The sequence below is a fragment of the Falco peregrinus genome, chromosome 5 (assembly GCF_023634155.1).
Source record: "Falco peregrinus isolate bFalPer1 chromosome 5, bFalPer1.pri, whole genome shotgun sequence".
Taxonomy (NCBI): Eukaryota; Metazoa; Chordata; class Aves; order Falconiformes; family Falconidae; genus Falco; species Falco peregrinus.
In genome coordinates this window covers 109,792,742-109,820,593 of record NC_073725.1, presented here as the reverse complement: position 1 = coordinate 109,820,593, position 27,852 = coordinate 109,792,742, and the positions used below count along the sequence as shown (strand labels likewise).

The following is a 27,852-nucleotide window of genomic DNA, read 5'->3' as shown; positions in this document are numbered from 1 at the left end:
TCTTTCTTTCTACCAATATCAGAAAATGTAGAAGGCTGAAGAGGAAACAAAAGTTAAACCAAACCATTTAAAAATACAGTACTGTGACAGTTTTTATTTAATTTTTATCAGTACTACATGCTTACTATCACTAGGAACAGACATGCCGCTTTTTTTTTTTTCCATGTTTGTTTTTTTTTTTGTTTGCTTTTTTTTGGTAAACCTATATTAAATGTTGACCTAAAGCTTGCTGTGCCTTGGAAATCTGGCTCAGGAGTTACCTGCACGAATGTTTATTTAATTAGATAAGCACTTAAGTCTGAAAATAAGACAAATACAGGTGAACAAAAAAAATTAAATTACAAATTCAGTTCATACAAATATCTCTTATTCTATGCACTAAATCCTGTTAATTAGCCGAGATCTTTTAAAAATTCTTGAAATACTTATGAAACATTATTTACAAATTATATAAATAAATCCTAGGTCACTTTTAAATTAACCAATACAACAAAAAAAGTCGCCTTTTTGTACTGTGTGTACTAAAAATGTTCTTGTTTATTGATCACAACCCAGTTTGCAGTATAAAATGTTTGTTCACTTACATCAAAATGGGTTCAAATAGAAGGAAGGAAGGTATTGGTTTCAAAAGAAAACAAAACAATATTATAAATGCTTAAAATCAATGAGGCTTCTTAATGTTATTTTCTGCACAGTTTGCAGTCATTTTTAGAAGTCCCTTCTACAGTATTTGTCTTGTGAACAGGTCATCTCAAAATAGCAGAGACATAGTTTTAGCAAAGAGAAAATATTCAGTACATTGCTCACATTTCACAAAGACCTTTTACCAGGAGAGAAAGGACAGAGAACGGAATGTCAGTGGCCAGCACAAGCCTTTACAACATTTAACTTAAAGGCAGCATTTATAGAACTAATCACAGACTATACACATCCTGCACTGAACAGCAATCAAAAGGACTGGAAAATATACATTTAGGAAAACAAGAGACTGATGGTTTTCCATTAGCTTTGTTAAAATTAATGCTTTTCTCCTTGTCTTTTGTTTTAAAACCAGCATCGACACCACCAACAACTACAACTACCTTTTCCTTTAACATAACACATGCCAGGTAACTACCGTATGTGAGAAATGTACAATAAAAGGAGAGAAACCACTGAATTTCCTATGCAGACACATGAAAATATAAAGCCATACAGATTCCAAAGTGCCATGAATACCAAATTCAAGTGATGGTTTATAGCGTGTAGCAAAGAAACTAAACAGAACTTGCTCTATGGGTTGCCAAGCCCTTCAGTTACATCTTCAGTTTCCCCTTTGGCTGCTTTGGTGAGAATTTCCATCCATTTCATCTGCAGTTCTTCATCTTCCGCACTGAAATACAGAGTTTGCTGGGACTGGCAAAGCTTAAAAACATGCTTCACTTCAAACTTCTCACCAGAACTTGGTAAACTGACTTCGTATCCCAGCAAAGGAATAGGACGTAGGCTCCGTCCATCCTAAAGAAGAACAAATACAAAAAGTCAGCAACAAGCAGTATTTGAAATGGGAGAAGCAGGGGTATGCTGTGCAGGAAAAAAGATTTCCTCTCCGGGGGATAAAAAAACCACCTGTTTCAAACAGTTTAGAACTACCTTCGAAGTAGTAAGACATGTCTGGAGATGCATTACCCTACACCTGGGACATGGCCAGCAGGCACACACGCTCTGGCTATGCCACAACTCTCACCAAAGTGGGGTGTCTGGGTGCGTGCCCCCGGCTGAGAGCTCCAGCCTGCCACCCTGCCCGCCGGGGGAACACGCGCGCACTTCGATAAGCACATTGATGCAGTTCCAGAGTACGTGTGCATTCAGCTCCTCCTTCAGTACTACAGCACAGAAAACAGAGAAGAGGCAATATTGACTGCTTGACTCAAAACAATAAAAGGCAATGACTTATCGGTGCTTTTTATTCTTCTTATTTAAGAGATTCCCTTTTGCAGTAAGAATACAGATCCAGCAGTGGCATGCATGGATGGGGATTCTCCTATAATTTCACATAACTTATGCATGTTGCCTTTAACAAAAAAAATGTTGCATTAGGTACAGGCAATTCAATCCAGCTGAGAATAGTTCAGTGCAACCCCTCTTGAACCTTGTGGGACATTTGTAAGGTTGATTCAGAGGAGAGAAATAAGCAGAGCTGGACACCGAGAGACACAAAGGCCATGACCAGGGAAGTGACTATGAAATACAGAGTTATTTATGATGCCTTTCAGAGTTGTCAAGGAGGCTGAAGCTCAGATTGTGGAACACACCTCTCTAACAGTCACATCTTGAGCATCAGCCAGCCTCTACTGAGTTCTCGGGGAAGATGTACTTTAGCAAGGCAAGGTGTGCCATCACCAAGCCACTCGTTCCAACTGATGCCAGCAAAGCATTTTCAAAGGCGGGTCTCCAAACTCAAGTTTAAACCACACAGACATCAAGCATCTGTCAGAAGCTGTCGCCTGTCATAGCAGCTACTTGTGTAGCAGCCTCATACCGAAGCTAACGAGGCATCCCACAAAGAGGTGACAAAGTCGCTCTTGTCGCCCCAGACCGAATTCAGATGATTTAGTAATCTGGAAGGGGACCACAGCTCTGAGAACAATGGCAAACCCCTCTACTTTTCTAACACGTCAGCTAAAGTAATTCATGTTTCAGAGCTGCTCACATCAATGCAAACACATACATTAACTAAAGGGGCAAAAAAATACACAGTCAAAAATATGTCTACAACGTTTTATGAAATCAATGCAGGGTTCCTGATTTATTAATCTATTACTTGTTATTATTATGCAAAAAATGCCAGAGTCCATCTGCTTGAAGACCAAGCACTATTCAAGGAGATTTCTGGTGGCTTTAGGTCAAACACTAAAGAATTCAGTTCCTATTTGAGTGTAAGCAGTTGTTTTAAAAGTAGTATACAAGTTCTAGATCCTGCCACCACAGCCGCATCCATATAAACAGGGAGGTCTTGCACATGCAGAAGTTTGAACTGGCATGTACAGAGTGGCTCTAGACCTGCATACATGGCAGTGCTGAAGCAAGCAAATATGGGACTGATGAACGCAAAATGCACAAGAGCACATGCAAGCTCAACCATGCCTGCTTCACCAATCTTCTTTTAGAAAAAGACACTACGACTTGTCACATGTGAAACTGGAGGCTGCCCATGACGATGAAAAATGGTATCATTTGTAGCCAAGAAGTGCAGTGCAAGAGCAAACTGATGTTTGAATTGTACACGTTACACCTACCCAACGTGTGCAGACACAGGCAAATTAAGCAGACTGCCTTTGGTCTTGCTTCCTCCCTTTTCTTAATATGATGCCTTTGCCACTTTCTCTGTACCTGCCTGATCCAAAAGGAAGGCATTTAAATTATTTCTGAAAAGCTCCACTACTGACAAATTCAGGTGAAGAACTCGGCCTCAAGTCATAGCACACACCCAAACCAGGTCACCCTGTGTGACCAGGAGCATCTCTGGACTGCCTCTGCCACCGAGCCCTTCCCCTCCTACTTGGAGTTTAGCAAATCCAGAGGCTATGCCGCACCCACAAGGAACCCAGGCCCTACGTCGAGCACATAAGTAGGATTTACAGGCCTTACGGAGAGGTAAATTTCATGTTCCATTTTCAAGAGCCTACTGGATTTGGCTGGTTGAATTGGTGGATGTTTTTTAAAAATACTTCTGTATGCAACATACTAGGGTTGCATGATGTCAGTATTTCATCAAACCAAACTACCCAGCGCTGAAAAGAGCTCCGCTTTATGGTTGATTTCAATCATTTTCTTGAGACACTGAGCGATACACAAAAGTCTACTAGATATGTGACATTGTCAGTAATCACAAGCATTACCGACTCTAAGCAGTATAATACTAATGGGTTATTTATCTAGGTAATTACAGCAGCATTTGTTTATTGCTCTAGTAGAGCCATTCCAATATCCAGGGCTTAAGATTTGGGAACGGACAGCCCAGGTCCACCATACAGGCGGTTCTATTTCATGCACCCCTCCACACAGACATCCCTCTTGCACTGGGTGTCAATTTGAGGCGTATAAGCTCTCTTAGGCAAATATACAGAACAACAGTTACCCACTGATGGACCACTACTATTTTTCCCTCCTACTTTTGAGTAGGTTTAGAAAATCCCTGGGTTTTCCACCAAACTCCCACTCAACCCACTTACGATCTAATCCCAGCCTTGCTCAAATCATTGAGAGACTCCCATGACGCAACGGTGAGCCAAGATGCAAAGCTCTGCAGGACCACGTAGAAGGACAGGCAGAGCTTCGTGCAGGGCCAGCTAAAGCTTCACCTAAATGTGGCCAACAGAGAAGCCACAAAACTCTAAAACCTGAGCTCAACTTCAAACTACCAGCTACTCCCTTACTTTCTAGGAGTAACTCACCTTTACGTGATGAATGAAATATTTTTCTTCAGAATTTATAAAGCAAAATCTTTTCTTGGATCAAACCTGGTAATCATTGTATACACTAGCTCTTGCTGTACTAGATTTACCCTCCGTATTTCTCCAAAATTCATTACTTCTCTAGCTAGCTGGGACTCCTTAATTGTGCCTTTCTCAATTAGGTGTGAGTTCATATCAGAGCTGTGGAGGTAGCTGAGCATTTTACAAGGCCAATGGGGACAGAAGGTCCAGGTGGAGCCCTTGGAAAGACACATTTCTGTAAAACTGCTGAGCCTTAAGCCTGAGGTAGTCTTTGCTTATATGCAAGCTCTTCTAATTCCACTCAGATACATGTGACAAACAGCTGCACAAATTCTGTCTCAGTTTGAGGACAGATAAAATTGGTATGATTTCCATACCTAAATAAGCTGTGAATTTTATCCTCATGCATAAAGCCTTATGCAAGACTTAAACCGTGAACACTCAGGGGATTAATTCATTCTCCTGGAACAAGGATCTAAAGCAAAAAAGCAGTTTTCTTGCTATTTCAAAGCCTGTGAGTCTTACTTATTTCCATCTGCACCGGCATCCCTTCTTTGGTGTGAGGGTTGGGGGTGCAAAGAACAGAAGCTGTGATGGCTTTTACTGTATCAGAAGCTCCAGCTTCAGCTTGGTTTACTCCTTTTTCCCAAGAGGTGCTATTCTTTCTGTTCTTTTTGAAAATAATCTCCCAACTTTCAAACTCCTACAGTCATGCTTCGCTTGGTCTGTGTTTCAAGACCTTTAATACCATTGTTGCCAGTACTTTTCCCAGAAGGCATGTCTTTTTTTAGGCACCGAAATGCTTCTTTGCAGGCCTAAAGATGTCTGTGAGATAACATCGAGGTGGCTGTACAAAACAGAACACCTGGAAAAGTAACATCCGAGCCAGAGTGGTGCCCAACTGATTCCAGATGCTCAACCACTAGGAAAGCAGCTCTGGAAGAGATTTTTCTTGGAAGCCTAGTGTATACTATGCAAACCAGAACTAACAAGAACGTTGCGTTAGTATCAAAGAATGGGATTTACTTCATATTTTTTTTTCCTTCAGTCAGATGCAAATTGAAGAAAGTATCCGAGGGAGAATGGTAGGCCCTTGAAGAAGGGATTAATTTTTGTTGTTTATAGTGTCAGCCTGCAACTGGTGACTCCCAACAGTAAATCCTGGCTTGATTATTGAATGTAAGAGCTCAGTTACTGAATGTAAGATAGATCAACCTTGCCCTGTATGCTTTCTTGCAGCTTTACTGGAAGATTTCTCTCACACCTGGAGGGCGCTAACCACTAAATTTAAGTGTCATAAAAATCAACAATCAGTGCCCAAGGCACTGCTCTCTCCTAAAAAATAGCATCTTACCAGTAATGTCAACAGAGTCTCAAGATCAAATATGGCAGGACATGGAGCAGAGAATGTAGCATCTGAAGCACAGATGCTCCTCCTGCTTCCAGCCCTAGCTTTGCATGACTGTCAGGACGGGGCCCCGGGGAGTTGAGCATCATTCTGCTATGCTCTAAATACAGCTGATCTACGTCCCATGGGTTATTATTTGTGTTGTCCCGAGACAGTTAGTTGGGCACTAGAGAAAATATCTTTCTAGGTCATACTGTGTAAGAGGCATTGCTTCCTCTCAACTCCTTGTTCTGGTCATCTCTTAGATGACACGTTGCTCCTGGGTGAGGAAGACCAAAGAATCTAGACCTCTCCCCGTTCCCACTTGCCTTCCCCAAGCTTGCCTGTGTGAGAGACTCTGCTTTGTACAGGCTACGGAGCCTGCACTAGTCCTTTCCTAAGGCACAGCTTTCACATCAGTTGAAAAGTTAATGCAGCGAAGCCATTCTCTCTGCTTTGCTTTTTGAAGCTTTTTTTCCTTTCCCCAGACTCTTGACTCCAGAGAGATGTAAAGATTGGGTTTGCTGCACTCAGTTTGTGCTTTGTCTGAGGCTGTTTGCTTTTTCAACTTGTAATTTCAGTCATGCATCTCCTGTTGACTAGGAGGAGAGCCAGGCAGCTCGCTGCCTGCAGGAGGAATTGGAAGCTTACCCGAGTGTGGGGTTGGAGTCCTAGATGAAGCCAAGTGGGCTGTGCCTGGAGCTCCAGATTCAGGCTTTCAGTCTCTTTGAACGCTACGCTTAAATCATTACACACGCTTGTTCAAAACCAGAGGTGTTCTTGCTGACAAGCAGCAAAATGAACACACTTCTAAGGACAACGTGTACTTCTTGTTGAACATTTGCAATGGGGTAAGCTTTACTTTGAATAGCTTTATAAAATCATTGGTAATCTTTAGTTCCCAGACTGCCCCTAGCTACAGCCATACAAACTGAGGTTAATAAAAAGCAAACCCTTCACAGCACTACAATTATAGCAGGGTAATGGTAGGCTGAATTTGGACCCGTTTCTTTTTCTGTCTGACCCAGGAGATAAAGCTGTACACAAATGTGTCAAACACCACATAAAAAATTGGATATGGGGGATCTCATTCCAGCATTGTCATTCTTTACCTTCAGCACTGAGGAAGCATGACTGATACTTCTATTTTGCATATTCTGTCATGGAAATGGGCATTTCTGTACTGGACTTTCACCACACACAAATGCTAGTTAGCTTCAACAGCACACTTTAAAAAAAATGCTTAACGCTAATTATTTCAAATAAAGATAAAAAATCACATGATGCTATGACAAGGAGCTTTAGCAAACACAGTCCATTTTTCAGGCCGAAGAACTTCTACATTCCCACAAATTCCTCCATCCCCTTGGCCCAGAACTAGGTTTAAAAAAGAATAAAATCTTGAACCAGCAATTGTAATATTCAGACTGCTTCACAGCTCTATACATTTTAGAGGAAAGTGCTTTCCCTAACGACAAGGTAATAAAACCTTTGACTATACCTGCCTGAAACCTCAAAATAACCCCAAAACATAAGCAAATTATCCTTGTTTTGTCCTTTGTTGTTGAAAAATGGAAAAGCTAAGCTATGAACTTAAATATTTGCTCACAACCATATCAGCAGTAACTACAGATAACAAGGAAATTTGAAATCTCTGAGGCTTTGTGCTATATTCAGAATACCAAGTTAATTTCTGTTGTTGAAACCAAGCCAAATCCTTTGACCTATTTCTCAGTTTGACATATTTAAACTTAGGCTTTTTATTTTCTCTTTTTCCTGTGTGTTAACCCTCATGAATGCCATTTTACCTGGCTACTTCCTTGCAGATACAGAACAAGAGGTTCAGTCTTGGGGATGGTCACCCACATTCTGTACCAAGTCTTCCCTTTTTCAAGGAACTGGAGGTAGCTGCTGAAGAGGCTATTTTCGGCTGCTAAGATGCTTTGCTTCTGGATGAAGAAAAAAAAAAAAAAAGAGGGAAAAGAAAAAAGAAAAAAGAAAAAAGGGCTGTTTCCACTGATGCTTACATGGGCAAAAATACTTAGAATTAAGTATGAAAAATACTTACAAGTTGTCCAGAGTCAATTAATATTGTAGGGCAAATGCTGGATAGCCCATAGCTGAACAAAAGTGTAGTCATTATTATATACCGTCAAGAAATAGCACAATTCCACATAATACAGGCAGATGCTGAGCTACTGTTCCCAGCGGACTTGAAGTTAAATTCCACCTCCACCAAGAAAATTGAGAATAGTAATTAAGATGATGCAGCTAGTTTCTTGCTTAGCAAAGTAGCCTGGGAGATGATTTCAAATTAATGCAAAAGGTGTATTAATGGATACTCTTGTGCATGGATGCAGAGAGATGTGAGCCAAATCAGAGAGCACTAAGGCAAAAAAAAGATTGAAAGAAATTTTTGTATTCTGATAGAAAGCAAAAGAAAAGTAAAACTCCTTTTCATATCAGACTCTACACGGAAGTCTCCTGGGAATTTCTGGCATCTGCTAATAACATTTGTAAAGTGGCAATCTCCTCAGCTGCTGTTAAGCTTGTTAAGAAAGTTTAATGTAAATAGGAGGGAAAGAAAAAGACCAGCTCTCATCTTTCTTTTTTATACACCTAGTTTCTTGCATTTTACCTGATCCTTTGAAGATTTAGCAGAAGGCTAGAAGCCTGAGTGTATGAGGGAAAGATGACTCTTTTCCTTTGGTTTTTGCAGTTTTCTGCTGTAATCTGCTTTCTAAAGTAAAGCCATAGGTCACGTTTCACTGGTTTGCTTTTTGGCTTTTCAGATTAACTCTGGGCTGGGTAGCTGTAGATTTTCACTTTACTGGCAAGCAGCTCTGCTTAAACAGTGCTAGAAAGTTTATTATGAGATACCACAGACTATACTGATGCATTCTAAGCACTCATCATCTGCAGTCATAGCTGTAGTGTGTATCTGCAGTTTTTGATGGTACCAAGCTCCAGATCCAGAATCTTCTCCGCACTCTGCAGATGTGGTAGCTCAGGGAAGGGCAACGTGCATTTCTAGCTTTACCCTACTTTGTATTTCTGAGATTCTGGATGTGTTTGGGTACAAACCTGACAAAGCACTTGAGCAGCAGAGTTCACTCTGGGACACGATGCTAGTATAATTTTACCTGTGTAGGTACATTTAGTAGCCTGGAAAGAAATATAATGTGCTGGGAAGCAGAGCAGGGCAGGGTCTAAAAAGACTATTTGAGGAAGCATTTATTACAGGAGCTCTGATATGCACTGGCAGGTTTACGTTTCTTGCTCAGTCTAGCTCTTTTCCATGCAGTTTTGTTCTCATGAAGGGTATAACAAGGCTGAAGGCAGTCTGATGGCACCTGAGGGGTAGCTTCCAGAAAGATGTTTTTCAAGGTAAGGTGTTTTTCAGTATAGGCCACAACTGTTCCCTAATTTTCCATGCCATGCTCAAAGCAGAATGGTGGTAGGTCAGCACATCAGGGGGAAGGACGATTTGCAATGAAGTTAAGTTCTCTGTGTCTCAGTGTGTCTTTCCAGAATTTGATGTTCCTGTGGGTCCACTTTCAACAGAGATGAATGTCCTCTTTTACATATCTGTGACTTCTGGCTGTATTTCACAGGTAAAATAAATGAAAACCTTTCTTCAAGGTGGTCCATGAAAAGCATGGCACGCAACGATACTCACAGCTCTGCCAACAGTCTAAAAAAAGCATTGGTAAGAGAAGGTTCAGTTGTGGGTGAGGATAAAACAAATCAGTTTGCCAACACGTTTCTTGTTCTTGTAAAAAATAAGGGTAGGATGTGCTGCTATCATGGTATAAAGCTTGTTGACATCTGTGTCAGTTGTGAAGCAGCAGTTTACACAGCATCATTTCTGGAAGTGAAGTCTTGGAGAAAAGAGTCTGCCTTATAGCAGGTTACAGAAAGTTTCTGTGAATCCTGACAGTCTTTCAGAAGGATGCCATACTTTTGCACAATCAACTAGGAAAAAATTCCCTTCAATAATATTTTGACAGGATGTGAAATAAGGAGTGCAAAAGTATCTTCTAGATGGTGTAAAAGTGAAAAAGCAAATCTTATTTTGTCAAGTTCTGCCAGTGGTTATTGCGCACAACTCAAGATTTGAAATGCCCCACAACAAAAACAAACCAGAAGTTTTTCCTCTTTTTTTGGTTACTTTGAAAGCTGAAACCTAGCTGCAAAATCTGTGTGCATCCCTGTCTGATCAGCATCCCACAATGAACGCTTGCCATTTACAAACAGCATTCAGGATGCATGCACATTCCATACAAATTATAGGCCAGAGGGTCAAATATCATGGTGGGGGGAAAAAGGTAATAAATTTTGTTTTAAATAATTACATTTTAAAAAAAAATAATAGAAGAGAGAGACTCACAAGGGCAGCTAGCACACCAAAAATTCTTAGCTAAATACTGTACCTCTGCAGCTAGTCTTTTCTTTTGTTCTCCGACTGCTTCCACTCCAGGGCTGCATGGGCTTGCTGGTAACTGCAGAAAACACTCTTTACACACTCGATTGTGACGGCTGTTATCTGCAAGTGTTTTAAACTCAGAGCATTTTGCACAGATCACCTGTATCAGAAAGATGGTGCTTTATTAGCCATCATTAAGACATAACGCTTCTCCAAAGAAAATGGCTTGCAGAATGGTTGTTATTAAAGTTAAATCCGGAAAACTAATGTAAGCGTAAGATAGAGTGACCAATATAATATTTACTTTCTTTACCTTCATCAATAATTATTTTTTTGTGAACCCATGCTGCATACCAAAATACCTAATTAAAGAAAACATACGCCTTTTGGGAAATACTTTATGATTAACACCACACAAGTATGAATTTCTTTTCTTATAAGCCTCTGTAAGTCAAAAAGGGCTTAGGATGACAAAGCAATTAGTGCTTTCTAAAGCCAATCAAAAAACGGCCTAGGAAGGGCTGATTTCCAGACTAAAGGTGGCTGACTTCCTCATCAATTAGGCATCAAGTTCAGCCTGACAGAACAGAGGAATCCAAAACTGACCGACCATTTTAAAAGCACAGTCTGATATATTATCCATTTAAAACTCTTTGTCTGATGCCAAATTAACAAGTTTTGATTCCTTTCCTCAGCTGCCAAGATCATACAAGGACACATCAGTCCCACGAAACCAGCGCTCGTGAAGAACAATGGATCTGCAGCTTGGGAACATGTTTTCACACTTAAGCTCTGACGCTACCACTCGCTATCGCACCGCTGCTCCAGGGAGAGAAGCTGTTCCCCTGGCATGCAAGGCAGGGGCAGGCAGCCTGGATCAACATCCATTCCAAATTTACTGCACAAGAATACACCTCAAACAGCCTTCAGGTACAAGTACATATAATCATACGCTTCACTGCAAGACGCTAATTACTGTACGAAGGCAACTGCCTTAGTTCAGCAAGTGTTAAGGGAAGCCGGGTTCTATGAACAGAAGCAAGCTACCATTTTTAGAAACATGACAGTCTTTCCTCGAGAAGAATTCACTTCTTTAATTTGAATGCTATTGCCACATCACAGAACATCGCATAACCAACAAGTGTTTAACAATAAATTATTAATAAAGTAATTTTGTTATCTCACCGTCCATGGCAGGAAAGCTATTATGTAATTCCTTTAATAATACTGAGCTTTGCAATGGAATATTTTAAACCTCCAGAAATATATTTCATTATTTTAGTAGTTATTAATAAAAACAAACCCAGAAGGTTGAATAATCCCAACTCCAGTGCAAAAGTATCTCCTCCACAGTCATTTTATTTCAATTGCTGAGACTGAGGTTTCTTTAAACATCTTAACTACATATATTTGCGCCTCTCTTCAGCTGAAAATTTATCTCCACTTCAAATGAATAATGGTATTTAAATAACATTAGTTACATTAGGAACAGTGAACCATGAAACTCAAGCCGTAGAAGGCAAGTTTCACGTCATCTTACAGAAATCAATCTCATCTTGGCTGTGGTTGTGATTTGCAAAAAAACACCTGAGAATTCAGCTCTCAGCACAGGGCACTGGGGAAGAGCGGCCAAGTGCCTTCAGTAACCTGGCCTTCAATCTCTAGGACTGGGTTCTTTTGCCTTTTCAAGGAGGAGGACATCACTTTGGTGCAAGCAATTCTCAACAACTTTGCTTTAGGGAAAGAACCACCCACCCATCTTTAATATTGCATATTCAGCTGTCCACCCTAGAAAGAGCTGCTGTGTGAATGAGGCTGACAGCAGGCCATTCTGTTTCTGCAAACAAAATACAGGGGACAGCTCCCTCCCCAGATACACACACCTTCCCAGGGAAAGTACCACCTTTCTTTTTATCCACTGAGGCACCGTATTTGCCTTTAAAACAGCCCCAGACTAGGCAAAACCAGAATTTTGCTCTTTCTTCCCCTGATTCCCAGGGAGCAGAGCAAGTGGAAATATCTGCTCTGTCAATGACCTGCCACAAATGAGAACATCTTAGTTCCTGCACTGAAAAAAAAGAAATAAATTCTCTTCAACAGTCTCTGCAGAAGAAACTAGAAAGCTCAGTGCATTCTGATACTTACGGCCCCACACTGCTTACAGTGGTGTCGCCTTTTAGTGATGGAGTTGAAGCTTTCGCTGCAGCTCTTGCAGGTCTGTTTCTCCTTGTCTCGCTTGGATTTGGAAGATTTCCTACAGGAATCACTCTGAAATGAAAAGTAAAACTAGGTGATTTTTTTTTTAAAAAAAAGATTACTCAACTATTCAGAGACCTACTGACGAAGGTGGTCTTTGGGTTTCACACCATTTTAGGAAAGGATTGACATTGGTTCTGCTGGCAACCCACAACTGGCCGGCCGGCCGAGCCACCGGAGGTTTCTGGGCTTGCATTATGTGACTGCAGATTGCTAAAGCTGATGCCTCAAGTCCCTCCCTGCCCACTTGTGCCATGGACCGACCTCCCCTCACTGTCTGTTGGTGAGGAGGAGGAGGAACGGGCAACGTGGGCTTCTTCAGTGCTTTCCTTCTGGCCCTCACCTCTTCCTCCCTGCTGCAGCGCGACTTGCTTAAGGTAAACGTTGACTTTGTAAGCGCGCTGTAAACTGCTGTTTGTGGGGAGAGGGTGCGAAGGTTTGGGGGGAAGCAGCTCGGTCGAGGAAGCAAGTGGTGCTGACAGTGGATTTTTGCACGACCCAACTACAAATGCTTAATTTAGGAGTTTCCTCAGGCTCCCTCCCAGCCTGTGATGATAAAGCTCCTCAGGAAGACAGAGACGCCTACGCCAGGGACCTGCTATCAGCTGCTCTTGGCAGAAGACACTTTCCATCAGCTGTCTAGAAAGCCAAGCAAGTTCAGCCTCTGAAGCTATGCACCTGAGCTGTTACATACAAGTCACTCAGTACAGCTAAACAATTGTACAATTTTCTGATAAACTGAAGACCACTAACATGACAACGTGCAGTTCACAAAAATACAGCTTCCCACAGAACTTCAAGCAGACCCTCTGTTTTGTTTTCTTTTTTTTTAAATACATAAATACTGTTCCTCATTCCTTGTCAGCATGGTATGTGCAGCTCCTGGGGGGTAAGCCCGGGCCACCCCCAGCAAGGCAGCATCTGCCGGGACACCCAGCCTGAAGGATGGGGTTGGAACACGTTCCTCTGGCACAGCTCTTCGAACACAGAGGTTCGATAACTCTTCATTTTTGTTTGCTTGACACAATCGTTCAACAGACTAGCGGGACATTTCCTCTAAACCAAAAGTGCAGAGGTATTTTACATTTTTTTCTGAAAAATCAACCAGGCAAAGATCAGGCCCATTGTAGGTTACACAGATTCTGGGCTCCTCAACACCCCCCATCTCCCTTTAAAGCACCCATGCACACTCAGTCACAGCTTAGGCCCACCTAAGACAGAACAATTGGCTCAAATTTCTCTTTTTAAGGCAGATGCAGGCACGTGAGGGTGGGAGGAAAGGCAGCAGCAATTACAATTAGCAGAGGCTGCCCACAGATCACCATGCAGGTGCCACCAGCGCCAGGGAAATGCTGTCATTTGCCCTCAGGTCTCACCTTAGTGATTCCAACTAACCTGCAGAAGTCACTATTACAGGTTTTCAAGGCCAATTAAAAAAGAAAAAAAACACTATCAAATTTTAAAAGCTGACACCACTCCCATCTTTCCTTGGGTCTCTGCCCTGCCATTCCCAGGTTACAGAGGGAAACAATTAAATTGTCTTTCAGCAGAGCAATTGAAACCACCCGGGCTTGTAATGGCATTACACAACAAAACCAGAACTAATTGCTTCTAATTGGATCGGATCTTTTAGTTTTTATTATCTTTTCTATAGCTGCAATAGCAACGTTTCAAACTTGTATACAAGTACATAGGAACGTTTTGCAATTCAACTTGGTGAAGCACAGTCATACAGATTCGTTCATTCAGGAAAATCACTATTATACCACCATACATGTCCATATTAATTGCTCAGCAAAACAGAATGCTTGCAAATCCAAGTCCTCCCACACACATCAGCGGAGTGCTGTATTTCACTTTTCTTGTGAAGAACCAGATGTAACCAGTACAACACTGAATTACACCAACTGAACAATGCCTCAGATGAATCACTGGTAAAAACATTCCTTTCAGACTTTACTAGACCCCTCCAAGTAAGGCGTATAATTAGGGTGATTTGAAAAGCTGTTACTGATCAACAGCAATTTACAGAGTGACTTTTTTATTTGTATCGCATACACTGGCTAAAGTCATCTGTTTTTCACTCTGATCTTGATGCTAAAGCTATTTAATTTTTTAGAAGACTGATCTTCCTTCCACTGGCCAGGGAGGGTTCCCCTTAAGTTGTTAGATCAGAGCACTTCCTCACCAGCCAAGCTTATTTTTTTCTTAATAGTTAAAATTTGCATATAGCATAACCAGTCTTTTGATTCTTATGTTCACAACAATTTCACTAGTGTTCCTGGAATAGCAAGAGCATAAATGAAGGCCTCCTGAGCTGTGACTGGAAAATAATCTTGACAAATGTTAAACAAAACCAGTTTTTGGCTTTCAGTTGATATCTACACATGCCTGCAAAGGAAACATGCTGAAGTTCCTCTAACATGAACTGAATGGACTGCTTGGTGTAGAAATTGGTAAATTTGATTTGTCCTTCGGCAGGAATATCCATCATCACCCATACGCATGTTGCTGTAACACAGATAAGGCTCAAGTTGAATACTTCCTCTAATGGATCTCGTATTTGGCTCCCTCCTCAATGTGAAACAGTCTGGATACTGTTCACTTTCAGAAATACATGACCCATATTTGACAAAGGAAAGAAAGCAGACTGGGTTTATATTGGGCAAGATTTGTTATGACAGTTTTGCATAAGCCGTTATTTTAGATCATTATATTTTAACTTGTGCTGTAGCACACAACAAGCATTTAATACTAACTTCACTAATCAAAAAAGGCCCTGCATAAAGAGGTCTTTAAGTGTTTGAATACCAGCAACATTTCATAATATTTCTCAACATTATGAGAATACAGTGAGAACACAAGAGTTTGAAGGATTGCTATTGCAGCTGTAGAAAAGACAATAAAATGAAAATGTATTTTCCTTATGATTTGGCAAATTCCAATGAGCGATTACAGAAGAAAGACTTATTCAATATTATGTTATTTAACCACTGACACTGGAAAAGAATTAAGTAGCCTTTTTCTTTCCACCCCTGTGAAAACCATGAGACTTCACTGCATGGGCAGTCCCCCCATCCCACCCAGCGATGGCTCAGGAAGCTGACTTTGCCATGTGCTCTTAACTGTACACCATCCGAACAGAGAGGCTTTTGTAGAAAACAAGGACGTGCATTGTAATCCACAAACCTTGTTCGTCAAAGATAAACTTAACAGTCACTTTGCAACCCTGTCCCTTCTTACACAAGCTGTGTTAAGAGGGAAGCTAATACAAAGCTGCCCCAGTTGAAGCTGGAATATCTTGGTACTAAGGCACTTGAATAATTGTCATATTTCTCATCCGTCTCGGTGTACCCAGCTCTGTTTTGAAGCTGGTTAGTCTGACAGGAAAATACTTGCATAAAATCTGTTCAGAGCCAGGATCTACAGTAAATCCTTTCAGACTGGGCTGTTTTGACCACTAATTTGCTTTTACTCCATAGCTGCATCTAACTAAATCTTGACAGTTTCCTCCAACTTTAACATTTTGGTGGAACAAGAGCCTATGCCCCAGTGAGAGGTACAGCTCACACCTAGAGCTAAGGGCCTGCAAGGCTAAGGCTGCGGCTGGCCTGCTTAGGAAAGCAGGCATCACATCATTAGTGGACCACTGGAGCCCTGGTTTGCTTCTGAAAAGCTGGGAAGAAACACCGAACAGGTGGTAGGAACCAGCACAAAACCCAATGGGCTCAGGAGACTTGTTCTGACATTTATTGCTTGCTACATATTTCATTCTGTCTGGGTCAGTAGGTAGAAATTAAGCCTCAATGCTGTACATGCAATATATACGTGGTCTGATGAGACTCTTACTATGGGCGGATGCAGGAGCCACAAAGGGGTTTCAAATCTTTTTCTTCTCATGCTTATACAGCTGCGTATTTTCCATTTACAAATTACATATTTAGAGACACCCGCAATGGGGCAGAACATCAGCAGGTGTTTCTGGAAACGCTGAATATACATGATAAATTAATTTAAATTAGGTGGTATATTTTGTACTTTGTAATGCAGCAAAATTGTTTAGTTTGTTTCTCTCTATGCCAGTAGAGGTTACAAGCAAGGTTACATGCAAGACAACCTTCCACTAGCTTGCACTTTCCTGGTGCATATAGGTCGAGTATAAAGTGTGCTACCGGTGCAGCGCAGCAAACTGTTCCCACAACGCTGCACAGCAAGTAGGTTATGCTTCCTGCAGGAGGTTTTCACTGTCTGGTTACGCTAACGAGCGAGACTGAAGAAAACCCCAGCAGACTCTTCAGCAGACTCAGCAGAACCACAGGAAGATGTTCGTTTGCTGACCACCACTACCACCAAGTGGTCTGCATGGGGAAGCTGTTAAGCATAGAGTGCACTTGCTCATGCACTCATGGAGATGTTTCTGCAGGGACGTCATCATTAAAAATTGATATTTTCTAAAGCTGCATCCAACAGCTGAATTCACTGCTCACGCTGATGTTATCCATTTGCTACAATACAGCAGAATGAGATCCCAGAATCAATACTACACAATTTTGGATATTTTTAGTTTGTGTTTTTGATCAGCTCCGTATTTTTTTTTTTCTATCTCAGGAACTAGATTTTTTTTTTCAAATACACAACTTAAGGAAAATTACTTCATGTGTTAAGATATACCATGCGAATCACTGACACAACTATTTATAACCAACTAAAAAGATCTAAAATTTATTACAACTAAAATTTACATTTCCCTAAGAAACTTCAGACCAACAGTATGTTTTATGTGTTTGTTTTTAAGTACCATATAAAACATCTTTTTCATTAAGCAGCTAGCTCACTATAGCATCTGTAACTCAAGAAAAGGGGCACTAATCACAAAACTGACTACAAATAAATAAAAAATTGCTTAGGGAAAATACGAAGTGCAAGCAGACAATTAACAGCAAGGAGTACACTAATTACAAACACTGATTTTTAATAAGCTCTGGTTTGTATAGGTTAGGTTGCTGGCTTGTTTAACAGCTTTTCATTGATGCTCTGTAAACTCTGCCAGTAGGTTACAAGCTTGGCCAGAGGTCTGGAAAAGCCTGCAAAGTGGGTCCTTTGTAATTAAAAAGGCCATGTTAATACATAATATCCTATAGTAAGTCTCAGCAGGTAAGGGGGTTTTTTTAGTTGTTGTTTCTTCTTGTTGGAGCTTTTATCAGTGAACTCAGCTGACCCTAAGCCATTTCCTGAAAATCTATTATTCTTAGACAAGATTTTAGAAGGCAGAGAAAAGAATGTGAAAAAATAAACCTTATCAAGGACTCAAAATGAGTTTGCCTCAGCAGCAGTCACAGACGTTGTACAGAGCAAAATGAAAAATACCTTTGAAAGTATATTTTGCTTTTGCAGCGGCCAATCACTTACAGGCCAGAGATGTATGAAAGTACTATCACCTCCTCCTCTGTACTGGCAGAAACATGAAAAGCACGCTATGAAAGAAGTGTTAACCAAAATTTAGTTCCGCAGATGAAATCCCGAGTTACATATTATGACAGTGTTAACCAGCTAGGTTTCCTTGTTTCTCTTTGCCCTCCTCCCTGCAAGCATTCACTGTAGCTATCAGAATTGAAAACAAGCAAAAACCCCACAAAAATCCCCCAGTACTACAAATGTAACAACCAACCCCTCCACGTAGGTTCCCCATAACTAGGCTCACAACATGCCAGCAGCATTTATCTGGAAGGGGAGGATTTAAATTCACTGATGCTGCAAACACTGCAAGTAGTGGTGGGTATCACTGTGCCAAGAAGTTAAGGACAGCACAGCTGCAGCAAGGGACAGCAGAATATAAACTGCTAGACTGAAGTATCTCCGATTTTTTTCCCTGCTACAAAAGAAATATAACCCGCAACCCCCCTAGCCCCACCTTGCTCTACTGAAAGTATTAGCTTCAAATTACTTACCCCTCCAAACACACCACCACCATCTGCTCCTGGCATCGATTCCACCGAGCTGGTGCTTGCTGTCTGAGGGGAACAGAATGACACAGACCTATTTCAACACGGACACTCTTCCTAAACTATATTAAACACTGAAAAAGAAAACGCAGCATCATTTGCTTTTAGCCCCTCAACTCTTTACTTGTGAATACACTTTAATTGCACATGTGCTCAGCTACCCTCAGATACTGGGCTGACTATGAAGTGTGTGACTTTACAGATGGCACTGGGCTGCCAAGCCTGCTTCCCACGGCAGCATGTGCCTATCCCCCACAAGCACTGCAGAAAGCAAACGGCCACATTTGCTGTTACACCGCTCCATTTGAGCCCTGCAAGCCAAACAAGCAAGTGCTTTGTGTAGTCAGCAGATTCAGAGAAGGAAGAACATTTATTCCATTCAAATACTACTCCGTTAAGCTTTTCTTAATTGCAATACATCTCTTAATCTATTAATAAATGCAAACTGGCATCTATATGTATTCACTCTCTGTACGTATTCAACACACACAGAGAGCAAACAACAAGCTTGCCTACAGTAAAATCATAGACTACATCCTAAAATGAAAACAATCTCACCTGTCATTAATTTACTGGGAGATTGCTAGTTTACCAGGGATTCTCAAATATTAGAATCTTTAAGATACATTCTCCTGTTATTCCCATAGGTCATTCTTCCTTTGTAAATTAGACATCTCATACTTCCAGGTCATCCAAATCTCCAGTGCATTTTTGCACTCTAGCTTCATCCCATTTGAAAGTCAGAAGCTGTATTTTCTGTTACTGAAAACAACCCAAACTGCAGCTTTAAGTGGCCAAATTCAAGAGCTATTCATTCTGATACCTAGTTGTATCTATTTATATACTAATACAATCAACCAGCTCTTGAGAACAAGCAAATGAGCAAATGCATCCCCTGGGGCTAGGGCTGTGCCATCCCGGCGCATTTCCTCAGGGAATGCCACTTAATTAAAGGAAAGCATCATGGACTTGACTCTAGCCAACTATTTCTGCTTGTGCAAAAACCCAAGAACCCTAGGGTCTTCACATCAGCTATTCGCCAGTCCTGTGGAAAGGGGTTTCTTTCCAATGAAATCTCAATCAACCCAGGTATTTAGATCCTAGTAAAAGGAGCACCTGTATGCTGTGACATAAGGCTTGGGAAAGAAAATGCAAAATGTGGAGAGAAAATGGGATCTGAAGGAGAGATCGAGAAAAACCCCAGCAGGTTTAGGATAAAGAGTAAATTCTTCTAGTTGCCTGTTCAGATCCCTGTGCCCTTTTAATATTTATTTGGATTAATGTGCTAAAAATCAAGTACCCTCTACTCTTAACCTGGAAAAGATTTCCAAAGGGCTTCTCCCCCTTACGTTACCATTACTGCTCAAAACGTGTAGGATTTGGTTCGGAGGAGGACAGTTAATCACGTTTGTCAGAACCACCCCAAAGCTAGGAGGAGGAACAGAAACAGGGATGGGAAATAATAATGATTTAATGGCATCTAAAAATCATGATCTGACTAACAGAAGCATTCACAAGTCTCAAATCTTAGGGATGCCAGTTCCACAGAACTGAGCTCGCTGTGGCACTTTTTCTTGCTGGTCTTCTAATAACGCACAAACTGCGTCCTTCCCACACACCATGAGCCTCCAGCTCCCCTGAGATCAAGGAGTGGTGAAAGAGGTCCTTTTCTTTGGGAACCTTATCAGGCAGCTTTAAAAACAAAACAAAACAAAACCTTTAAATGGCTTTGAAATGCTGCAGATGAAAACGGAAAACAGGGAAATGAGTGTCCTCTTTCTGAACGAACTAAGCCACAAAGGGACCCTGAAGCTTTCTGAAAAAACTTGAAAGACCACGGCTGCAGTCACTCTGCAGGGGAATGACTGGCAATGACTCCCCAGTCACCTCCTGACAGGTGGGAGTTTATTAACTTCTGTACATTATTACACAGGCATAATCTTAAGAATCGGGTCAAACGTCAGGTCTCTGCACCTCCAAAAAACCACAAGTCTTCTGTAGGCAAATTACAGGCTGAAGATCAACCCCTAATGCTTGTACGAGGTTATGTAAGTCAGCAGGGAAAAGAAAAGCATGGTAAGAACTGCGTGCTAAGGCACGCACTGGTCATGCAACTGCAATCAATCATAAGCACTGTAACATATCAAATGTATGGCCAAGGATGGAAGAAAAGCAATTTGGCTATTTTTCTACAGGCTTATTAGAACCAGAGTCCAATTTCTGGTAGCTGTTACAGATCCAGCCCAGAATCCATGAATGCATATCTATTTCTTGACTCATGAGAGAAAAAATAGGAAGATCATTGTCATTTTTTCCTCTAAAGCATGCTGTCCAATATTCCACACATATGATGAGAGATGCATGGTGGATGCTGCCTACAGCAGCTTATTGCTACTAAGAACGCTCTCAGTATTTGTCCAGTTTTCCTTACAGAACTACCTTCAGGTCTTTTTAACTGGCAGCGATTTCTGCCACATTTAGCTGCGACATTCGTTTTCAAAGCTGATTATCTAGGTAAGCTAATCTCCTAAAAATGCACGTTATCATTATGGAATAAAATAAATTAAGTTGCATACTGCATTTATATCACAGCCAGGAGATAAACCAGATTTCTGCTCTGCCTGACTTTTATGGCTACACCATTAACACAGAAGCAAAATAAAATGGAATTTACAAAGCAAGACAATAATAATAATAATAATAAAGTTGAACAGACACTGTGTCTTAATTGGATAGAAAGAAGTGTGCTTAGCAGTTTACTTATTTGCAAAACATTTTTTTTCCATCAAAGCATCCTGGTTCTGAAGGCATCCATGAGTTAACTTAAAAATATAGGCATTAACTGATAGTTTTCCAATTTTTTCTGAGTAATTGTAGCTGATGAATAGCTCAAGATCAGTAAGCTACACCGTATTCTGAAAATGGCTCATTGCTGGCTGCTATCAACAACAGGATCCTAGACTCTGCAAAGGTTTGCAAAGATCTCTGCTGTCAGCCTGATTAATGTTGGGATGAAAGGAATATCTAGCATCTCTCCTGAGCTCCCTGGGAGTCAGTCAGATAAAAATCCAGCAATACGGAGTCACTGAATCAGATCTGGGAAAGGAGAGGTTTCAAAAATGGTTAGGTACCAAACAAAAAAACAAACCAAACAAAAAGTTTAGGAAAAGTGGGGGAGGAGGAAGATAAAAGGGCGCCAAGTTTAATCTCTACAGATGGACCTTCTCTGCCTGTGCTCCAAGATTTACCACCTTTGACCACATCATCAACACACAGGCAGCTCTGCATGAAATTCCTAAAAATTTCCCCCCTTCAGGCTCTCTCCTCTTTAGCTTGTAGCAAATGACTGTGGCTAAGGTTATCACCATTATTTTCAAGTCAAATGAAGAGATATTATCATCCTTATGTGAACACTTTAAAACCAAAATTCCTATCAAACACAGCACAGAGTAATAAATTACAGTTGCAGAGAAGCAGAATAAACTTACAAAACTATTTTGTGTATTTACTTGAAAAGCATTCTTTCTCAAATGTATTTAATATCTGTAAGATAGTATTTTTGAAAGCATCAATTTTTCCCCCAACTCTTTAAAACTTTTAAAATAATGATAAAATAAAAACCAGGAAATAATCCCAAAACACAGCTCTGAGAAGATGGGGAAAAGTAATGAAGAAAACCTCCCAGGCACACAAACATCATTCCAGACAGCCAACTGCTCGTGACATTGAAGAATTACACCTGTTATGCTAAATGAGCCACTAGTCTGGAAAACATGACTGATAGATCTCTTGCACCGAATTACCCTGGGTAATTTATTCCATACCTGCATGGTTGAGTAACTATGACTGATATGCATTTGAGAGCCAGAGAAATTGAGCCAACTGTACCGTAATGTAATATAAAAATCAAGAACAAGACTACACTATTTTAGTTAGCTGTGTTAAGTCTAGCTTAACTGTTGGTAAAACTGTTATAGCAAAGGAGAACTAAGCACTCATACTTACTGAGGAATCGGGAAGATGCTCCTCCTCTTGAGAAAAAGAGCTATTGAAAGCTCTAAATGTCTCGCTGTTCTGTTTGTGCTTTTCAATTGTTGCTTGAATGACCTGAGACAAAAATTCCAGCAAAGATGAGAAGCATCACAAAGGAGGCTTGGAAAAATTCTCTCATAGGAAGATGGTTAGGATTATAATTTTAGTGAAAAATCCTTATGTAAACGAAATGGAAACTTTAAAAACCTTAATACCTACGAGTGCTGTTGTTAACTCACTACTGTTTAACTTAAAAAACTACGGTTGTTGTCAGTGTCTCTGCAAAGACAGACTGCAAGAATACAGAGGGCCAATCTCTGACATCTCAGTCTCCCCTCTCGCTGGGCTGAGAACTGCAGGGAATGGGAACCTGTTCGAAGCCCCTGTACACCACCTGGGGACAGTGGGTCTGCGGTGGGACCCTGACTGGGGCTCCACATCTCTCCATAAGCGGCTTTGCCAGACTACCCAGCTTCCTCGCACAGACTCGTTCATTCAGAACCCCCCAAAACCAACTTAAAAAACCAGAAGGTGCTGACTGCATGATGATTTCCACCCATATCGTAATGGTTTTGTATTAACCTGAATCCATTCCCTCTTCTCCTCTTCTGTTCTGTTAAAACAAAAGAAAAATACAGAAAACATCATAACTCTCCTTCCAATATTTTCAGTAAATTCAATTCACATCTGCACAGCTTTATATCATCAAGATTTTAGCTTTGCTATCCACTATTTTATAAACATTATTAATAATCATTGGCCTCAATTATTACCAAATACCAAAAATGTTTGAATTATTAATACACTGGAACCTACAAGCACTACTGTAAACACCATAAACATTCAATAAAGCAAATCAATATAACATTAACACACTCTGACTTAGGACCATCATATCCCCTTGCATACGTAAGCTATGCATCTTTGATGCTCTTCTCCTGCTTTAAAGCTATGTCATACTAGCACAGCCATATCCTCTAGATCATAAATTTCTACATAAATATTCAGAAACCTCAAAATACAGAACAAGCACCATACCTAGCTTGTAGTTCCAGTGATCTCTTTTTTCCTGTTATTGAAAATGTATGAGCCACGTTCTGCTTGGCAATTTCTTGGACCTGTAAAAAGAACACGTCAGCTTCTTGCCTAGTCTCTGTCGTCTTTCAATCATTTTTAATGACTTAAAAATACTTGAAAAGTTCACTCAGAATACAGTACAGAGGTAGAAAAACAAAGGATTGTTTACATAGTTACTTGTCTTGCTACAAAACTTCTGAATCTGTATCACCAACCAGTCCCCTACAGCAGTAGGGGAAAAAGGTATCTCCTGTGTCAGCGAAGCGACAAGGGAAGGCTTTCAATCAAAGCATGTACAGCGTCACCATTTTTTTACTTGCCTTTGGATGATGACCTCAAAATTCCAAAAAAGAGATCCAAAGCTGGATTTCAGAATTGCATTATATTCCTCCATACAGATATTGTTATATTTTTGGATTCAGAGGGGGTCTGATGCTGTCGAGTGGGGAAGCATTAAAACAAGGGAAAAGAAGAGGTGCAAACCTGTAGTCCTGCAATGTCCATCTTCTCTCGAACACTGAACTTCTGGCCTATCAGTCTCAGTTTTGGCACACAGTATAGCACCATGCTGTTAAACTGTAACAAGGGAAAGCTTGAAGTTAAGGCATCACACACCGGACAGAGCTTGCATTTTGACGGCTTAGGACTGGGGTGTGTTACTCTAAGATGTACTTCTCAAAAGGAGATTTAAGGAGAGCAAGCTAGGCTCACATATCGTTTGAAAGAAGTGAACAGACAGAAACATGTCAACCAGTCACTTCCCACTTCTCCCCCTCTCTCTGGTACCAATCTGGCTGCCTTGAAAGCAAACAAGGACTATTCCCCCCATGTCAGTGAGAGCTGGCCGTCTTAGGCAGCAAGGTAGCACAGCCGGACCACACTGCCTCAGGCGCTTAGCAAAACACCATCTTTGAGGAGAGCCATGGGAAAGACCCCTTTGGGCCTGACCAGCCATCGGCACAGGGCACAAGCATGGGAAAAGGAAAGAAATCCTCGAGGAAAAAGCATCAAGAGAAAGCCGCTGCTCAGAGGAAGGACTAACTGGGCTCAGTTGGTGAATGCTCTTGTCTTTCAGCTTAGGAAGACAGAAATGTACATTTCAGAGCATATCTCTGAAAATAAGAGGACAACAAAAACACTCACCAGGAACAAATATCTATCCTGCGCAGTGCCATTCTTTGCTGAAAGTTTCTGAATGTGTCCTTCTTTAATGAGCTCATTGGCTGGGTTAACAATATCCTCTTCACCACCGAGTCGTTCATAGACTTCCAAAAGCTTGTGCATCTTTTCCTGCAAGTACAGAAACCCCGGCAATGTAAATGTAAAAAATTATTCCACTTGGTCTATTACCCACAGTATCATTTCTGTGGTATGTGTATGTAAGTAGGAAAGAAAAGTCTTTCACTTCTGCTATAGCTTAGCATTTTCAAAAATTGATCAATACCTGCTCCATACTCTTCAGTACTCTTCCCCTACTCTGTACTAGTCACTCACGAGTCACACTTGGATTGGGCAATTTTAATGATGTTTTGAGGTCAAGCTATTTGATATTTTTAGATATTCCTATTCAACAATAAAGATTTATCTTTGGAAGCAATGGCATCTGGTCCAATAAAATCAATGGCCAAGCTGGTGACTAGTATATTGCCCAATAGTTTCCAAATTTATTAACTCAGCTTCCACGCCACACCTCAGACTAAGATTTCTGCTACAGTATGATCGTTTCTCAGCTTCTGAGATGCTTCCCCTCTTGCATTGTTGCTGACAGAAGGGCAGGTAAGTCTCCATCAGGAAGCACGGTCATATTCTAAGCAAATTCATATTCATGGTCATTTTCTAAGCAAAGTCTAAAACTGTAGCTGTATGGGGAATGCTGCAATCCTACGCAGGGACGTCCACGGCAAAAAGCACCTCTGAAACAGGCCAGGACAAACTGCCTAACATACAGTTTTAATGTCACTCAGACATCCTTACGTCTTGTTCAAAACTCTTTATGAAGGGATTACTTTTTCTTTTTCAGCAAAGCACTCTTTCTACTTAATATTAAGTCATCCAAATATTAAAGTCCCTCTGCACGGTATTCAAATAGATAAAGGTAACTAATTCACCCACCTGCAGCTTCAACTAATTCACCCACACAAAGCACTGCAGCAGCTTCAACAAGTCAAAGTAAGGAAAGTGTGTAAATCTTGCTGCTGAGTTACAGCATTTGGAAAGGTTTGGCTTTCACCCACAGAAGCTGGACTGGGGTGCTTCAAATGGCACTGTCAGCAAATGGTCAGAAAGTGAGGCCAGAGATCTACACCGTGACACCCAAATACATGACCAAACACACCTCTAAATTGTACCTCCACCTATCTATAGATTAAGCCGGAGTTTCAGGTCTTTACACACTTTTTTTACCCCCAATGGACTTCACAATTTTCACCACAAATATACATCACACCAGTTCCTGTCCTAATCAATTCTTCTGACCAGTGATTAAACAAATGAACAGCCAGAAAACCCTACCAAAAAAAGCCAATCAAACCCAAATGGTTAAAAGAAACAAACTGCAAAACAAAATGGGAGGTGGGGGCTGTGGGCTGAAAACAAATAAGCAAATCACCTCAGCCCAAAAAGGCTGTAGATTTTTTCCACCAAATGGAAGATGAGCAAGAGCTCCCACTAATCTAAAAACAAATAAAAACCAGTGAACTTATCAAGTTTTTTTTTTTTAAAGGAGAAGCTGTAACACGAACACCAGATCCAAAACCTGAGGGACATCTGCACCTCTAGGAAAATTTAGCTTTGGAAGCATGATTTACTACTTCTACTACACCATAACAGGAGGAAGCAGCCAACAATTAATTCTAACCTCCACTAACTTTCAGAGATTTTGCTACAGCCCTTGCTTTTCTTTTGGTTTGGCTCTGACCTCCCGCAGCCACTCGTGCCGCCGTGCGGGGCTCTGCAGAGGCACGCGTGTGGGACGGTGCTGCTCTCACACTGCACTGCTCCCCACCAACCCACCAACTGCCCCAGCACATCACGGCACCTTCTGCTGGGATGTGCCAGTTGGGAAACCACACGGTCAAACCTGAAATTCTTACTTGGGTATTTTTCCTTCAAGTCTCTGCTTAGGCAGATTAATAAAAAATTATTCATTACAGAATAACTCAATGCAATCAGAAGCTTGATTAAAGGCTTCAGGTTATTATCAGCAATAAACAGGGTGTGCAAAATTATTATAGCACCCTTTTCTAACAGCTTTTTGTGTACTAACAGAAAAAGTATCCAATGCAGAAAGCAGCTAACTGGTGGCTTCACATTCCTGCCATCACTGGAGATACTGTACACAGTCCCCAGCAACACAGTTGTTCAAGACCCCAAACCAGAAAAATTTCCACTGAAGTGTATCCTTATTGAGAGAACACACTAGACTAAAATAGAAACATACGGTTTCAAAATGGGTTTTCACTGAGACATACTGAAAATACACAGACATCAGCTGGTCACCTCCCCATTGCAGCCTCAGGAAACGTGGTCTCATGGTGTCCCCGTCAGCCAAGGGAAGGAAGTAAGGGTCTGATACAGAAGGGGATGTAAACCTTGTACCCACAAATGGTCAAGAAGCATTAAGCCTGATCTGTAGCATTTCAGATTTATTAGATACAAAAGCTCCTGAGGCACTTGGGTGCACAAAAGGGGTAATATCTGTAACTATGAAGTCCATTTACTTCAATGGTAACACACAACCTGTATATTCTGCATGTAAAGCACATGCTAACATTCAAAATCTCTATGGTCTCAGTCTGCCCAGCTTTAGAAGTACAGCTTATCAAAGCTACTGACACATGCTAAATGCACACTCTGTGCATTTAAGATGAGCCAAAATCAAACAAAAACTAACTCCAGTCTGGTAAAGACTGTAGGACTGAAAAATCAGTGTGAAAATCTGCAAGTACACCTTGCGAATGGACCTCGTTGTAACACTTTCAGTATTTCTCAATGAAAAGCAAATAACGAGTTTTATGAAGGCCTCCTTTTTCAACCCATTGGGTCCTTAAGAACAAGAAAAGTGAAATTTAGGCCCAACAAACCACGGTAACCACAACAGGACTATTTATGATAAAAAGAACTCAAGATATCCAACTGATGTTTTACTTCTGACTCACTGTATTTGAAAATTCTCCCCAGCCTACTTCACTGAGG

At 41.0% G+C, this 27,852-nt stretch overlaps 1 protein-coding gene across 7 annotated transcripts in view; it reads right to left on the bottom strand.

The window, feature by feature from the left end:
- Nucleotides 1-517: 517 nt before the first annotated feature.
- The window catches only part of FGD3 (FYVE, RhoGEF and PH domain containing 3), a 111,694-nt gene continuing 84,359 nt past the window's right edge, over nt 518-27,852 (bottom strand). For 6 of the 7 annotated variants that reach the window (XM_055806156.1, XM_027782640.2, XM_027782639.2 and 3 more), the window contains 10 exons: nt 24,802-24,948; nt 24,142-24,234; nt 23,620-23,699; nt 23,164-23,194; nt 22,555-22,656; nt 18,496-18,558; nt 12,437-12,559; nt 10,299-10,451; nt 7,674-7,814; nt 518-1,497 (listed from right to left, as the gene is read on the bottom strand). In XM_055806156.1, the coding sequence (XP_055662131.1) occupies nt 1,273-1,497; nt 7,674-7,814; nt 10,299-10,451; nt 12,437-12,559; nt 18,496-18,558; nt 22,555-22,656; nt 23,164-23,194; nt 23,620-23,699; nt 24,142-24,234; nt 24,802-24,948 (1,158 nt within the window). In that variant the 3' untranslated portion in view covers nt 518-1,272. Of the gene's footprint in view, nt 1,498-7,673; nt 7,815-7,841; nt 9,560-10,298; nt 10,452-12,436; nt 12,560-18,495; nt 18,559-22,554; nt 22,657-23,163; nt 23,195-23,619; nt 23,700-24,141; nt 24,235-24,801; nt 24,949-27,852 lie in introns of those variants that run through there. The other variant, XM_055806157.1, reaches the window with a different exon arrangement.